Genomic DNA, 17232 nt, shown 5'->3' with positions numbered 1-17232 from the left:
GGTCTTGCTACCTGCACTCTTGTGAGTGCACAATGTATTCTATGTGTCTATGTTTAACGATACATAACAAATTCATCTCACATGATAGATTTCGAGTTCTTACAATCCAAGAGTTTAAGCTAGGAAGAGAAGCTCTTGCAAATTTTAGCTAGAAAAGTGAAGACGTTACACAGTCGAGAAACTGCGCGGGTTCAAGTCCTATGGCGGAATCACCCATCTAAAAAGACTACATAAGAACAAGAGGACAAGATGAAGACCAAGTATTTTGTACTCTTTCAAGAGGAGTCGGACTAAATTGAAATCAATTTCCTAAGTGTTGAAAGAGAAACCTTTTAAATTTTTAAAGAATATTTTAGAATATAGAAGCATAAAAAGACTTGAATTTGTTTGGAGGTTGAACGGGATGAGTAAGACAAAGAAGTGATTGTTATAAATACGTTTAGACTGATTTTATGCTTGATATGATTGATGTGAAATAAAAATAATTTTGTAGTGATTACACGTTGTGTATTTGGGTAATCAGCCATCAAGAACATCAAAAGAGCCAAAGTCGTACTACAGATATGACTTAATTTTAGTTTATGATTTCTCTAAAGAATCAAAATAATGTTTTAAGTCAGGTGAATAATCTATATATTCTTTTAGAACTTATTATTGACATAAGAATTGAATGGTCTAATTTATGAGGACTACGAGCTTATGAACTAATTGTGATTTTGAATAAAAGCGATTTACGTTCATATTTTTTAAACGGGTACTTTAAACATATCTTACTTGTCTTAAGTATAATTTAACATATGGTCGTTAACACATTATAAAATATATTATTTTACCACAGAGTACATATAATAACAAACTCGAGAAGTAATAACGAAATACTATAGCAAACCTAACAAATAAGAAAAGACGTACCAAACATGAGATCGGTTAAGCTAACTCATACTCTCTGCTCCCAAAATGGTCCCAAAATGGTGAGCTAAACACTCGATCAATAATACACCAATAAACATTACAATATTGTTTCCATACAATTAAAGTCGAGGCCAATGAGCAGAGGAAAGACAGTTGAAGTTATGAATATCAATAAGAACAATACAAGTTTTTCACAAACGCCCAAAGAATCATTCAGTACTTCCAAATACGCCCAAAGAATCATTCAGTACTTCCAAATGGATGATGTTAAAGAATGAAAAAGAATGAAATGGGCAGCAGAGCATAATATGTACATTGAAAAAATTGATATGAGTTTGAAAAGAATCCCTTTTAATTTGTAAAAGAATGAAGAACAGTAAGCAGTAGAAGTATTGACAGCAGCATTGATGATATTGTTCCAACTCTTACAGAAGGAGCTGAAGAAAGGTTATGAGGCCCCACTGTGTATATGGCTCCACTGTGTTCATCCCTCACCTTGATGCTTGAAGAGCCTGCAACAATGCCCCATTGGAACAGATTCACACCAATTTCTGAATATTTAATACACTAAGGCCATTTGGGCAAAAGGAATCTATCTTTTCATTATTTATTACTCTACCCAACCTGTCGCACTGCTGTTTCGATCGAGATATTAACAACACGAACCAACTTTTCTAGTTTTCCTACTCTTATTATCAAATTTGGATTGGGGTCCTTTCTTAGATCACTTGTGCCAGCGAGGAGTTGGGCCCTGAGGAAGGGTGGATTGTGAGATCCCACATCGGTTGGGAGACGGGAATGAAACATTCTTTATACAGGTGTGAAAACCTCTCCCTAGTAGACGCGTTTTAAAAACCTTGAGGGGAAGCCCGAAAGGAAAAGCCCAAAGAGGACGATATCGGCTAGTTGTGAGATTAGGCTGTTATATAAAGTTTTCTAATGCGAAATAAATAACTCACAGTTATACTCTGTCCAGCCAATGGTCTGATTTTCCAAGTCGTACAGTACGAGTCTATTTTGAAGCACCAAATCTGAAATCAGAAACAAATGGGAAAAACGGATTAACAATAATATGCACATCCCGGAAAGGAACACCGTTATCTTTGGGGGCGGTTACTAAGAAGCATGGATACAACACAACACAACACGAACATGTTAAAATATATCATTTTTATACAAGAAGAAAATTCAAAAAAATGAACTTAATACCGTTCACTCTTGAAATTTATTCAAACTCTAAGTGTTTGTTATGTGTCTAATAAACGTTGGACGTATATCAACTTTGTACCGCTAGTGTCTAACACATTCATTGTGCTAACAAGTGTCCAACAAGTGTCGGAGTGTTCAAGTGTGACATGTGTTAGACATGGACATGCTAGCCGAACTAAAGTGTCGGAGTGTTCAACGGTGTAGTATTAACGTAGGGATTCACTCAAGTTTCAAGTTTTAGGGAGTGATAATGTAAGATCCCACCATCCCACATTGGTTGGGGAAGAGAACGAAACACTCTTTATAAGGGTGTGGAAACCTTTCCCTAGCAGACGCGTTTTAAAGCTTTGAGGGAAACCCGAAAGGAAAAGCCTAAAGAGGATAATATCTACTAGCAGTGGGCCTGGGCCATTACAGATAACGAAGTTTCATGAGCAGAAGCGATGAAATATAATAGAAATGTTCATTGTCTTTTCACTGACCTCCCAACAGAATCATATCCTTTCCATCTCTAGATTGGGCACCACTGTTCTGCCAACCGACGCACCATTTATTACTCTGCAAATTTGATCAGAAAGGTTAACAAAAAATTATCTCAGGGAAGTTTCTGTAAATACGCTTTTAAGGCTACCCCGGTATCGGTATCGGTATCGCCCTTGATCTTCCTAAGTAATATCAATTATTTGATCTAAAAACTAGTTGCTAAGATTCTTGTCATTCACATGAACAACCTGTTCCAAGCTCATTTCACTCACCGCAATATCAAATAGATACTCGTGAGGATGAACGGTCAAAGATAGCGAATCTTCGAAATGAAATGTAATAGTAGGAAATCCATCGTCAACACTGCATGAAGAACATAAAACCCAAATGAGAAACTTAAAAAACTTATTCATAAGAATGTTTTCATCAGGTAAAGAATACTATGCAGCATGCTAAACTCTTGTCAAGGGCCCCATTTCTTACATTATTATGCTCGTGTTCACGTCCGAAAGGCTTCTCTTATACCAAGACCAACTCTTAGGGATAACGAAGTTTCGAGTTATTAAGTTTTCGACATAGAACATGAACCCAGGATCCTAGAGGGTATCTCCTAAGATGAAGCTAATATATCTTTACTCATGAATCAATAAAAACCAGACCAAATTAAGAGGACAAACTAGCAACACATTTAACAATCTTGTAAAAGGAGGATCCCTAATTGAATATCGATTCTAGAACAACGAGATCGCTATTTTAAATGTTCGGCGAAGATCGATAGAACTTAGCCAGGTAGGGTATCATGCCATCTTACTTTCCGTCGTATTCGAAGCAGGTGAACTGTTCTTCAACAGTATGCAACTTCAATCCAGTCTGCCTTGCAAAAATCTAGCATAGTAAATACAGCTTCAGTTTCTGAAACACACTTAATGCTATTAAACTTAAACTAGATATAAATATTTTTTATACAGTGTACCTTCGCTATCAATGGTTCATAAATCACATCTGGTAAGTAAGCCAACGTCGTGCCACTGTCGATAATTGTTCCTTTCTTTAAATCAGTGTCGAAAACATCCGTGGGGAGATTCAGCACTTCATTGCCAACCTCAATTGCCTTCATAAACACATTGTAATGTGCCCTACAGTGCATCATGAAATAACTAAGTCCAAGGCTACTACTTACAAAAAGGAAGAAGAACGTTTTCGATTGAAGGTGTCGAAAAGTACTAATTGCAAGGAAGTGTAACATACTGTTGCTGCACTAATGGAGTGGTGCGAACTTTTGGCTGCACCACTTCTCCAATGGCGAAAATTCCACCTCCATTAATATTATCCAAGCAATGTGCAAAAATTCTTTTAATTTTTCCTGATGAAGCCAGCTGCGAAATCATGGATGAATTTGCTTGTCCGAAACCAAGTATCCCATCAAGTGCTGCAGATGTTGCACCGAGTTGGCCAGATTGTTGAGCGCCACAACTATCCATCCGTCCATCAAGGAAGACAAAATAAGTATGAACGAAAAAGAAGAAAAAGAAAACAGAAAACCAGAATGATCGATGCATTTCACAAAGTCATTGAGTAGGTGTTGAAAATTGCCCATGATCGAAATATGTCGAAACAAATAACTGAAGCCGAGGAACAACTTGAGAGGAGAATGGGAAATAATAACGATTTTTCCTTGGTAGGTACTTTATTCATCGTTAAATATACTATAAAATACGTCAAACGTCAAACAGACGACTGGTTAGGTTTACTATCTAAAAACATTTTTTCACTAATTCATTGTAGATTTATAAAATTTCATGATGCCATGAAATAGAAATTCATATAAAAGAACTTGAACATGAACTTTTCGATATAATCCCACACGATCAATTGATGGACACAGAACAAAAATAAAAGAAAATGTAGAAAATACTATTCTTACCCAAATACTATACTCCCATTTGTAGATTCAGTTTGAAAATTTCCCGTCACTCGATCGAGTACTACATGATCCTTCACGAAATATCCTGTAGTTGAGCTTCCATCTCCATATGCAACTTTATATTCACAGAGTAGTTCAGGTCTGCAGCCAGGAATCGGACCGTCGTATGTGGAAGTGCAAAAATCTTGGCCACAAGTTACCAAGTTTGAAGTACTAGAGCTCGATGGATTGTATAGTGTCAGTTCTATCTGTAACATAATCAGAGTATTGCTTGTGAAGCTTTGATCCATCGAAGACGATGACAAGCGACAAATGTTTGATGTAGTTTGGAATATAATTAAGAATTTAAAGTTAAAGAGACATACACCAAGATCACTTTTCCTGGGACAGTTTGTACAGCCTGCACAATTGACCCATAGGAGGTCACTTCCTGTATCCACTTGTACATAATAGTCCTTTGCTGGTGTCCCAAGCCCGATTTTAGCGAAATACAGCCTAATCCAACCGATAGAGAAGATCGAACATATAAGTATTTCCAGTTTCCACCATCCAACAACGAATATGATAAAGTGAACAATACTCTCTTTTATCATACAAGAAAAAGGAACAGGCCGATCTGCCACGTTCGACTCGAACAAATCCATTAAAACGAGGAACAATAATCCAAATCCATAAGCAACTAAAAACTTGAGCAGTGATTTCATAAAGTCAAAACAAAAAAGGTAAAGATCCAAATTCCATATGGTATGTACTTAAAAGAGGTAGAACAGGATCCAATCACACAGGTCTTGTTTGAAAGATCACAACAGAATACCTGAGATATGTAGTAAATTGTCCACTGAACAAGCAGTTACAGACAAGATCACCGCACAAAAACTAAAGAAATGTCAGTATGCTAAATAACCACAACAGAAATCAAGACTAACCCAGATTCAGAAGGGTGTCCGTTGCCGCCCAAGTTGAGATCAATAGCAGAAAGAAATCTACCGCGACGGAGAACATCGTGGGCTTTGAAGGCTTCCAAGGACCTCTCGCGGCCCTTGAACTTGTGATGAACATTGAACACCAAATTGCAATCCCCAATAGACAAAAACGAAATCACCAGCAAGAAGCTCACTACGGCAAGTCTTGCAATCTCCATAATCAAAACCAAACCCCCACCAAATAGAACAGAGATTCAAGCAAAACCCAGAACCTAATTTGAAAAAAAAACGACGCCCAGCTCAGATTTATGGGCTAACAGCAATGGGTTACCTAGAAAACTCTTCCAAGTAGAGAATAAGGTGAAGAAACAAAATTAGAAACAGGGGAATAGAATGAACCGCGTTGAGCCAAGAGAAAAGAATTGGTCGCAATCTTCACTTGATTTTGAATAATCAAATAAACAGTAAATTTGGACTTGGATTTGGATTCGTCGACTTCACGTCTCTGTCTCTGAAATCTGGCAGTGCCGCTGTCTGTTCAATTCCATGGCCTTACCGACATCCTTCGATTGTACTGTCTTGACTACCGATTAATTACTCAAAGAAGAAAATTGAAAAGAGAGAGAGAAAGAGAGAAAGAGGAAAGTCAATGGATGGTTAAATGAGTGATACCATTTTCAATGGATTGACGAAGGGATCCATATGAAAGGTCCAACTAACCTCGTTTCCGGCTTATATATAAATTTCACTGTTTTTCAGACTTTTTTTTTTCTTTTATTTGGGGCTCTGTTATTTAATTGATTTCTTTTAAATTTTATATTAACTATAATAAATAAAAAATAAAAAATAGAATATGAGCCCTCGTAGCTTTGTTTTGGGTTTTTCCAAAAGACCTCGTACCCATGGGAAGAGTATTCTTTGGTTATAAACCCATAATCATTCTCTAAATTAGCTGGGACTTTCATCCAACATCTATTACTGTTCTCTTTTTAATTTTTTTTAAATATATTAAAATAGTGTATTTTCTTGCATAAAAATGTGCAAAATTTTGAAATTTGTTGAAGGTAGAAAAACTAAATTTAAATGATTTTAAAAAAAAAATAAATAAAAGGAATCCACATGAATAGAAATTATAGATAAATACAATTTATTATTAGCCTCATTTGAAAAATACTATAATTTTGACTAATTTTTTAAACTTTTTGACTGCAAATTTTTTTAAACAATATTATTTTAAATATTATTTTATACATAAATTTTAGTATAAATATATTATTAAGGGTGAATATTATTTTATACATAAATTTTGACCATTTTAATTTTTTTGCGTTTTATATTATTTTTTAAACATTATTATATCAAATTTATACATAAATTGACATTTAGTCAAATATTTAGTTGGTAACTATGAATATTTTTTATTATTTTTAAATATATTATTAAGAGTGTTCACAACATTTGATGACTCGAAAATTTCGATCAACCCAGTCAAATGTGTAAGGTTTGGTAACACACGTATTCAGATTGACTTATAGACTTGTTTGAATTGGGTTAGTGTGAATGTTTGCTGAATTCACCCTACCTAAATGGGGTGAGAGTTCTCTTATTTATAATCATTTACAAATACAGAAATATGGTAAATTACAAATAATATGGAAATAGCAATAAAAGGTAAGAATAATAAATGAATACAATATANCTTAGATCTTAATATTAAAAATTTACAACAGTCTGGAAGAATGCATCTCAACTACGTTAACTCTAAATAAGTATATGGCATAGCTCGATACTCGGCTTCTACTGATGACCTAGACACATTGGTTTGCTTTTTAAACTTTCACGAAATAGTTGAATTTTCCAAGAAAATCTAGAACCTAAAAATAGACTGTCTAGAAGTTCGACAACCACCTCAGTCAGAATCGGAGTATGCTTGTAATCTCAGGTTGCTTTTAGATGGTAGTAGAAGAATCACAACAGAATACCTGAGATATGTAGTAAATTGTCCACTAAACAAGCAATTACAGACAAGATCACCGCACAAAAACTAAAGAAATTTCAGTATGCTAAATAACCACAACAGAAATCAAGACTAACCCAGATTCAGAAGGGTGTCCGTTGCCGCCCAAGTTGAGATCAATAGCAGAAAGAAATCTACCGCGACGGAGAACATCGTGGGCTTTGAAGGCTTCCAAGGACCTCTCGCGGCCCTTGAACTTGTGATGAACATTGAACACCAAATTGCAATCCCCAATAGACAAAAACGAAATCACCAGCAAGAAGCTCACTACGGCAAGTCTTGCAATCTCCATAATCAAAACCAAACCCCCACCAAATAGAACAGAGATTCAAGCAAAACCCAGAACCTAATTTGAAAAAAAAACGACNATTTGAATCCTTTTGGCTCAGTTCACGAGCTTCCGACTGATGACTGAACGTAGTTTCCAACGCAAGCCAAACATCACGTGCAGTAGAGAGACCAACGACAACAGCCATGGCTTCCTCAGTGAGAGAGGAGAGCAGGAGACAGAGAAGTCGTTGATCGGCTGCTCTCCATGCCAAATATTTGAGGTTGAGTCTTGAGGAGGTTTCTGGTTCAAAGCGAGGTGGTGGAATCATAGTTCCATCGACATAGCCCAGCATGTCTTGACTCTTAAGGAGAGGGAGAAGTTGGCTTTTCCAAAGAAGATAATTGGAGGAAGAAAGTTTGATGGTGATCATATGGATTAGAGTATTGAAAGGAAGAAGATGATAAGAAGATTCGGAAGCCACAAAGAAGAAAGGATCAGGGTTGTTAAACCGCTCTGATACCATGTGAATGTTTGCTGAATCCACCACACCTAAATGGGGGTGAGAGTTATCTTGTTTATAATCATTTACAGAATACAGAAATATGGTAAATTACAAATAATATGGAAATAGCAATAAAAGGAAAGAATAATAAATGAATACAATATATTTGTATTTAATAAAAGAGCAAATATGGTAACCCATAATCTAAGGCAAATATAGATATTTGTCTTATAATGAACGGTCAACTATCCTTAACAGTTAGATTCAAATAAATGAAAACTTTATGTATTAGATTAATTCACGAGTTCCCTAAAGTTAAATGATCTCAAAACCAATACGGATTTATTATTTAATTTTAAATAAAGTTTTTTTTTCATGAAAAAATTATATTTATAAATATATTTAATTAATTTCATAACTATTTTTTCTTATTTATTCTCCAATAAATTTTAAAAATAATTTTTAACCCATGGAAATATAATTTTAAATTGGAAATATTAATTAAATATTTTAAAATAAAATAGATAAATGTATACTAACATTTTTACTTTATTAAAAAAAAAAAAAATTGAATGAATGACGTTAATAACCCAAATCAACTCAGGCTAGATTGAGTTCATTATTTAATCCGTGTTATTTAGGTTGAATTAATGAGAGTTGTTTGGTTTGAAAAAAATTTACAACAGAATTGAATTAGATCTTAATATTAAAAATATTCTAATCAAGTCTGGAAGAATGCATCTCAGCTACGTTAACTCTAAACAAGTATTTGGCATAGCTCGATATTCGGCTTCTACTTATGACCTAGACACATTGGTTTGCTTTTTAAACTTTCACGAAATAGTTGAATTTTCCAAGAAAATCTAGAACGTAGAAATAGACCGTCTAGAAGTTCGACAACCACCCCAGTCAAAATCGGAATATGCTTGTAATCTCAGGTTGCTTTTAGATGGTAGTAGAAGTCTTTAACCAGGAGTACCTTTGATGTATCTCATAACTCGAACAACTGCCTCCCAATGTGGTTTTCTTGGTTCATGCATAAATTGACTAAGCATACGAACTGATACACTATGTCAGACTTAGTAACAGTTAAATATATAAATCTGTCGATCAACCGTCTGTATTTGCTTGGATCATTCAACTTCTCTATTAAAGAAAGTTTCAGATTTTGCTCCATAGGAAATTTTTCTAGACGTGCTCCTGTAAAACCTATGTCTTGAAAAATGTCTAAAGCATACTTTCTTTGAGACATAAAAATTTCTTTTCTAGATTGAGAAAATTCAATACCTATGAAATATTTTAAATTACTAAATCTTTGATAAGAAATTTCTCGAGTAAACAAGTCTTGAGATGTTGAATTTCTTTTAGATCATGTCTGTCAATAGAATATCATCAACATAAATAAGAACGTCAATTTAAGAAGTACCTCTACTCTTTAGTAAATAAAGAGTAATCTGCTTTTGCCTAAGTGTAGCGTGCATTTTGTATAGTGGTAGAGAATATGGAGAACTAATTGCGAGAACCTGTTTTAACCCATAAAGAGATTTATGTAGCCGACATACTATATTCTCCCCTTGTCGTGAAGACCTGGTGGTAAAAACATGTAGACTTCCTCGTCTAGATTACCATGGAGAAAGGCATTTTAGATATTCAACTGATGAGTGAATCATTTTCGAGCAGTAGCAACCGAGCTTTATAATGTTCAACAGAACAACGAAGTGTAGTAAGTTTCGCTGTAGGAGAACATGTCTCTTTGTAATCAATACCTTCAACCTAAGTGTATCCCTTTGCTACAAACCGAGTTGTATAACGTTCAGTAGAACAATCAAAGTTGTATTTAATCTTGTACACCCAACGACAACCAATAGCTTTATGATCAGGTGGTAGAGGAACGAGAGACCAAGTGTGATTATGTTCCATAGCTGCAATTTAAGCATTCATAGCCTGTTGCCACAATGGGTCGCAAGCTATCTCATCATAGATTTTAGGTTCTGTCTGGGCTGTAATAAGAGCTAGAAAAACACGTTGAGTAGGAGAAAAACGAGATAATGAAAGGTAATGATGAAGGGAATACCTAGTGCCAGTGCTGGGACTTGAGCGGGAGGTTAAATGATTGGTTACAGAAGACATCTCATAATCATTATGCCAAGGTGGAGGCTATTTGGTACGAGTAGAATGTCGGAGTGGAACTGTTGTACCAGGTGAGATAATTGAGTGGTGAAATGGGAGTTGGAGGAGCTAATGTCAGAGTTTGTGAAGTCGATGAAAAAGGAAAATCATCTCCATAAAATTTAATATCACGACTGGTAAAGAATTTGTGAGATTGTATGTCATACAACTGGTAACCTTTTGACCACTAGGATATCCTACGAAAACACAAGGAATTACTCGAGGTTCAATTTTTGCTTAGGATTTACTACCGTTCAAAATTTTTTAAGATGATGAACTGTAGGTGGCCATTTGTAGAGTGCTTCAAAGGGTGTCTTGTTAGATAACAATAGTAATGATGTCTATTTATAAGATAAACAGCACTTAAAATGCACTAACCCAAGAAATTAAGTGGAACCCGTGACTGAAAGAGAAGAAACCTAGCTACATTTAGGATATGATCACGATGCTTACATTCTACAACTCAATTTTGTTGTGGATTATAGACACAAGTGCGCTGATTCAATGCCATAAGAGGTAAAAAATGATTGCAAAGATAGAAACTCAGTCACATTGTCTGATCGTACTATCTTGATAGTAGTGTTAATTTGAGTTTAAACGAATTTAACAAAGTTCATTAATAAATAATGTACCAAATCAAAGGCAGAATGTGTTGTTATTGAGCATCTTGGAAAAGAGAAGCTAGTTTATTGCTAAGGGGCAAATACTAAAATTATGAGAAAAAGTAGTATAATTAAGATGCAATTTAGCTATAAATTTAAAACGAGAAAATAAAGGATGACCTAGGCGTAAATGCCACAAATCAGATGAATGAGATACTTGATGAACGGAAGATTTGATTGGACATGAAAAAAATATGATAGAGATCTCCAAATTGTTTACCCGAGCCAATCATCTTCCCCGTAGCCAAGTCCTGCATAACACAAGAATCAAGATAGAAAGTGACACAACATTTCAAGTCATTGGTAAGTTTGCTGATGGACATCAAGTTTAAATTGAACGAACGCATACACAATAAAACATTGTTTAACTAAAAGTTAGGATTAAAGGAAACATTGCCAGAACGTGACACATGTGCTGTCACTACATTTGGCAAATTTATTGTAGAAATGATTGCAGCCTTTGGTTCATTCATAACATAGCTTTGGATATATATGATTTGTAGCTCCACTATCGAGAATCCATGAATTAGAAGTAACAAAATTAATGAATAATGTAAATAGTGGAAACAAACCTGCAACATTGATGTAACTATCGGAATTACCAAAAGGATGATGATTGAGTGCAGATAAGACTTGTGCTATCTGTTGTAATTGTTTTGTAACGACCCAGATCCACCGCTAGCAGATATTGTTCTCTTTGGGCTTTCCTTTGAGGGGAAGAAGGTTTCCACACCTTTATAAGAATTAGAAATAACATAATTAATGGATCATGCAAATAGTGGAAACAAACGTGCAGCAGCATTGATGTAACTATCAGAATTACCAAAAGGATGATGATTGAGTGTAGATAAGACTTGTGCTATCTGTTGTAATTTCACCGCTAGCAGATATTGTCCTCACCTTTATAAGAATTAAAAATAACAGAATTAATGGATAATGCAAATAGTGGAAACAAACGTGCAGCAGCATTGATGTAACTATCAGAATTACCAGAAGGATAATGAATGAGGGTAGATAAGACTTGTGCTATCTGTTGTAATTTCACTGCTAGCAAATATTGTCCTCTTTGAGGACAGCTTCCCCTCACGGCTTTAAAACGCATGAAGATTTCCACACCCTTATAAGGATGATTTGTTCTCCTCCCCAACCAATGTGAGACATCACAATCCACCCCCCTTCGGAGCACAGCGTCCTCGCTGGCACTCTTTCCTTCCTCCAATCGATGTGGGACCACCCCCAAATAAACCCCCCTTTGGGGCCCAGCGTCCTCGCTGGCACTCTTTCCTTCCTCCAATCGATGTGGGACCACCACCAAATCCACCTCCCTTTGGGGCCCAGCGTCCTTACTGGCACTCTTTCCTTCCTCCAATTGATGTGGGACCACCACCAAATCCACCTCCCTTTGGGGCCCAGCGTCCTTACTGGCACACCCTCTCGTGTCTACCCCTCTGCGGGGAAGAGCGAGAAGGCTGGCATGGCGAAGTGTGTCGTCGAGCTGAGTAACAGAGGTGTATGACTCTCTATCCTAGAAAAAGTCTACAGAATCTAAAACTCGACTACTCTGATACCAATTTGTCACGACCCGATTTTCGAGGCTTCGAAAAACCGAATCGTGACTAAAAAGATGAAATCGAAAACAAACAAAAAGAAAAAAAAAAAGAGTGAAATAAAAAGATGAAAATCAAATAAAATTAAAATATTTCAAAAGAGGATTTAAGTTTACAAAAAGGAAATAAAATACAAATCTAAAAGAAATTCGCAAAAGACTCCAAAAGACCGAAAAAGGGACTGACGCTCCGGAACGACCCCCTCTGTGATTGCACAGCTCTCGAACGCTCCTCCACCTCGACCGACACCTGACAAAAAAANTGTCTTCTTCTGCACTACTACAATTGATAAATTCTCACTAGGTTCAGAAATTACCTGAAGTTGCATCACTCCTTGTACAAGTAATGTATAGGCTTGCCTCACATTAGGTAATGGNATTCCCACGGTTTCCTACTCGGTTCTAGGACGTCTAGTTCTAATCTTAGTCCCTTGGAGCTTGCTCCTTGGGTTTCAGCGGCTCATCGTCCTTTCATTAAATGCCTAGNGGAGTCATCATCAGTATGTTAGATCTCACTATTTTATAAGACTCATTTAAGCCCCATGAATAGTTGCATCAACTTGTCTTCTTCTCGTTGATCAACATGTATTTGACGTTGATTATGCTTAAATATTGTGCAGNGTACGACGTGGGAACACATTTTCCATGCGAAATGGCTAAGAGCAGTAAGGACTGATCAGGGACCCTTGGTCCTCCCACGAAGCTATAGATACCGTTCTCACGCTAGCAATCTATGAACACTCCGAGGTACCCTCTTGCCGTGGTAAACCGCTAAGTTCCTAGGGAAAAATTAAATCTGGCTGGAGCGACATATCGCTCCTAACAATAATTCCCTAAGCTTATCATAGAAATGAGCCCTACAATTATCAGAGTGTGCATGCAACTGTCTTCTAACATCGTACTATTAATTTATGCAAACTAGACATACCGGCTCAACGGGGCGATGACCTCCATCAAGCACCCAGAGCACGAAGCTTGCGTTCAATGGAGCGAATTCATCCATCAAGCACCCGGAACACGAAATACACAATTCCAACATAAATTAAATGCATGCATACATACAGTGGAAGCATAAAGCATACAGCAACACTCATGTAATTCACCCAATACAATCATATCAGATACTCTGACAAATAATTTACATGGAGAGCTAATCTGAAGTAAACCTATTAGCATGCATGCAATCCAAGCGAATCCTACAAGTATTTCTTCCTAAATACCGGGTGGTGACTTACCTGGTTGACGCGTGCCCTTTTTGCTAGCGTTTCTTTGCCCGTGAAGAGTCCAAAAATACTGATTTCTTTAAATTAGATCCCTATTCACATAAAAACAGTATTAAAACTGAAACTGGGACAAGAATCGGGCAAACAGAAAGCAACCGGACCAAATTGGCCGTCCCACGCGCGCTCACGCGCCAGCAGCGCGCTGGGAGTGCGTGGTCACGCGCGCGGGAAGGCGCGAGTCGCAGGCTGCACCCGCGCTCGCTTCCGCGTATTCGCGGGTCGGCCGGTCTGGTCCAGTCCGGTCGGCTCGGCTCACGTTGCGGTTCGACCCGGCTTGCAGGCAACACGTGTCGACGCCTCGCTAGAGCTGCGTTGCTCCAGCCGATGGTCGATGCGTGTCCGGCGCCTGTCGCCGCCCTCCGCCGCTCACCGGCCGACTCTTTTTTTTTTTTCTTTCTTTCTTTCTTCTTTCTTCTTTCTTCTCTGCCCTCTGAAAACCGAAACACAGTCCTCTTTTCCCATTTTCATATCTTTCAATCCCTAGATCCGATCGACATGATTCCTTCGGTAAAGTTTTAGATCGTGTTACGGGCTACATCATGGTATTTTTTTTGTAATTTTTTCTTGACTACCGGACGAGTTAAGAATGTCGGAAGTTCGCTCACCGTTCTCGGACGACTCTCGGATCTCCGCCTTCAGGTTGAGATCTCGGCCAAACTTCTTCACAGAACATGCGTAGAGTTGTTCCAAGATGAATATATCAAGATTTCAGATCTTGAGTCACAAAGGAGAACCGTAGATCTGAGAAAACGTTCAAGATCCTTACCTTGCGGGTTTTTCGATTTCTTGATGAAAAATGGGATTTCGGCCACCCACATTCTCTTTTCCCTTCCAAGAAAGTCTCCCTGCATCATGATCTTCACCTCCTTGCATCATGATCTTCACCGGAATAGACTCCGACGGTAGTTCTCGGTGAGTCTTCCGGCGGTTCATCCCTTCTCCTCTCTCTAGGTTCTCTCTACCCCTTTCTCTCACTATTTTTCTTTTGCAGGACTCTGGATGGGGTTTCATTTGGACCCCTATTTGCCCCTCTCTCGACTTTTCCTTTTTTTTTTCTTTTTCTATTTCTATTTCTCTTTCTTCGGGTATTATATTTGTCTTTGGTCAATTTTGAATATGTTGTCTTCTTCTGCACTACTACAATTGATAAATTCTCACTAGGTTCAGAAATTACCTGAAGTTGCATCACTCCTTGTACAAGTAATGTATAGGCTTGCCTCACATTAGGTAATGGAGTCATCATCAGTATGTTAGATCTCACTATTTTATAAGACTCATTTAAGCCCCATGAATAGTTGCATCAACTTGTCTTCTTCTCGTTGATCAACATGTATTTGACGTTGATTATGCTTAAATATTGTGCAGTGCACTTCCAATTCATCCCATAGTGCTTCGAGCTTGGTGAAATATGGTTCCATTGCTATCGACTTTTGTATTTGAAAAATTGCGTGAACATTCTTTTGTGAGAATTGACCGTGAAAATCAACCCACACTTGATGAGTTGTCTTGGCGTGAATAATACCTTCGCGATATCTGTNCAATTATCAGAGTGTGCATGCAACTGTCTTCTAACATCGTACTATTAATTTATGCAAACTAGACATACCGGCTCAACGGGGCGATGACCTCCATNGCGATATCTGTTTCAACTGAATGAGTTAACCAAGATAACATCATACTGTTACACTAATTCCAGAGTTCAAATTCTTTTGAATTTGCATGTTGAGATAATTCTTCAATTGTGCCATCAATGAAGCCAATTTTCTTTTTGGAAACAAGAGCCATAACTGATTTACTCTCGGATTGATAATNTGCGTTCAATGGAGCGAATTCATCCATCAAGCACCCGGAACACGAAATACACAATTCCAACATAAATTAAATGCATGCATACATACAGTGGAAGCATAAAGCATACAGCAACACTCATGTAATTCACCCAATACAATCATATCAGATACTCTGACAAATAATTTACATGGAGAGCTAATCTGAAGTAAACCTATTAGCATGCATGCAATCCAAGCGAATCCTACAAGTATTTCTTCCTAAATACCGGGTGGTGACTTACCTGGTTGACGCGTGCCCTTTTTGCTAGCGTTTCTTTGCCCGTGAAGAGTCCAAAAATACTGATTTCTTTAAATTAGATCCCTATTCACATAAAAACAGTATTAAAACTGAAACTGGGACAAGAATCGGGCAAACAGAAAGCAACCGGACCAAATTGGCCGTCCCACGCGCGCTCACGCGCCAGCAGCGCGCTGGGAGTGCGTGGTCACGCGCGCGGGAAGGCGCGAGTCGCAGGCTGCACCCGCGCTCGCTTCCGCGTATTCGCGGGTCGGCCGGTCTGGTCCAGTCCGGTCGGCTCGGCTCACGTTGCGGTTCGACCCGGCTTGCAGGCAACACGTGTCGACGCCTCGCTAGAGCTGCGTTGCTCCAGCCGATGGTCGATGCGTGTCCGGCGCCTGTCGCCGCCCTCCGCCGCTCACCGGCCGACTCTTTTTTTTTTTTCTTTCTTTCTTTCTTCTTTCTTCTTTCTTCTCTGCCCTCTGAAAACCGAAACACAGTCCTCTTTTCCCATTTTCATATCTTTCAATCCCTAGATCCGATCGACATGATTCCTTCGGTAAAGTTTTAGATCGTGTTACGGGCTACATCATGGTATTTTTTTTGTAATTTTTTCTTGACTACCGGACGAGTTAAGAATGTCGGAAGTTCGCTCACCGTTCTCGGACGACTCTCGGATCTCCGCCTTCAGGTTGAGATCTCGGCCAAACTTCTTCACAGAACATGCGTAGAGTTGTTCCAAGATGAATATATCAAGATTTCAGATCTTGAGTCACAAAGGAGAACCGTAGATCTGAGAAAACGTTCAAGATCCTTACCTTGCGGGTTTTTCGATTTCTTGATGAAAAATGGGATTTCGGCCACCCACATTCTCTTTTCCCTTCCAAGAAAGTCTCCCTGCATCATGATCTTCACCTCCTTGCATCATGATCTTCACCGGAATAGACTCCGACGGTAGTTCTCGGTGAGTCTTCCGGCGGTTCATCCCTTCTCCTCTCTCTAGGTTCTCTCTACCCCTTTCTCTCACTATTTTTCTTTTGCAGGACTCTGGATGGGGTTTCATTTGGACCCCTATTTGCCCCTCTCTCGACTTTTCCTTTTTTTTTTCTTTTTCTATTTCTATTTCTCTTTCTTCGGGTATTATATTTGTCTTTGGTCAATTTTGAATATGTTGTCTTCTTCTGCACTACTACAATTGATAAAT

The 17232-nt window shown here is 37.9% G+C and overlaps 1 protein-coding gene across 1 annotated transcript; it reads right to left on the bottom strand.

Moving 5' to 3' along the window:
* Nucleotides 1-988: 988 nt before the first annotated feature.
* LOC111806198 (aspartic proteinase-like protein 2) lies at nucleotides 989-6134 on the bottom strand. The gene is made up of 11 exons (XM_023691581.1): nucleotides 5851-6134; nucleotides 5455-5723; nucleotides 4894-5023; nucleotides 4529-4776; nucleotides 3853-4077; nucleotides 3578-3740; nucleotides 3416-3489; nucleotides 2877-2967; nucleotides 2604-2679; nucleotides 1872-1943; nucleotides 989-1424 (listed from the first exon to the last, which is right to left on the bottom strand). Exons 2-11 carry the CDS (start codon nucleotides 5667-5669, stop codon nucleotides 1264-1266), a joined length of 1455 nt encoding a protein of 484 aa, XP_023547349.1. The 5' UTR covers nucleotides 5670-5723; nucleotides 5851-6134; the 3' UTR covers nucleotides 989-1263.
* Nucleotides 6135-17232: the final 11098 nt, after the last annotated feature.

Source organism: Cucurbita pepo, chromosome LG11 (genome assembly GCF_002806865.2).
Source record: "Cucurbita pepo subsp. pepo cultivar mu-cu-16 chromosome LG11, ASM280686v2, whole genome shotgun sequence".
Lineage (NCBI taxonomy): Eukaryota > Viridiplantae > Streptophyta > Magnoliopsida > Cucurbitales > Cucurbitaceae > Cucurbita > Cucurbita pepo.
The sequence above is the reverse complement of the archived record's forward strand: the minus strand, read 5'-3'. Positions and strand labels throughout refer to the sequence as shown.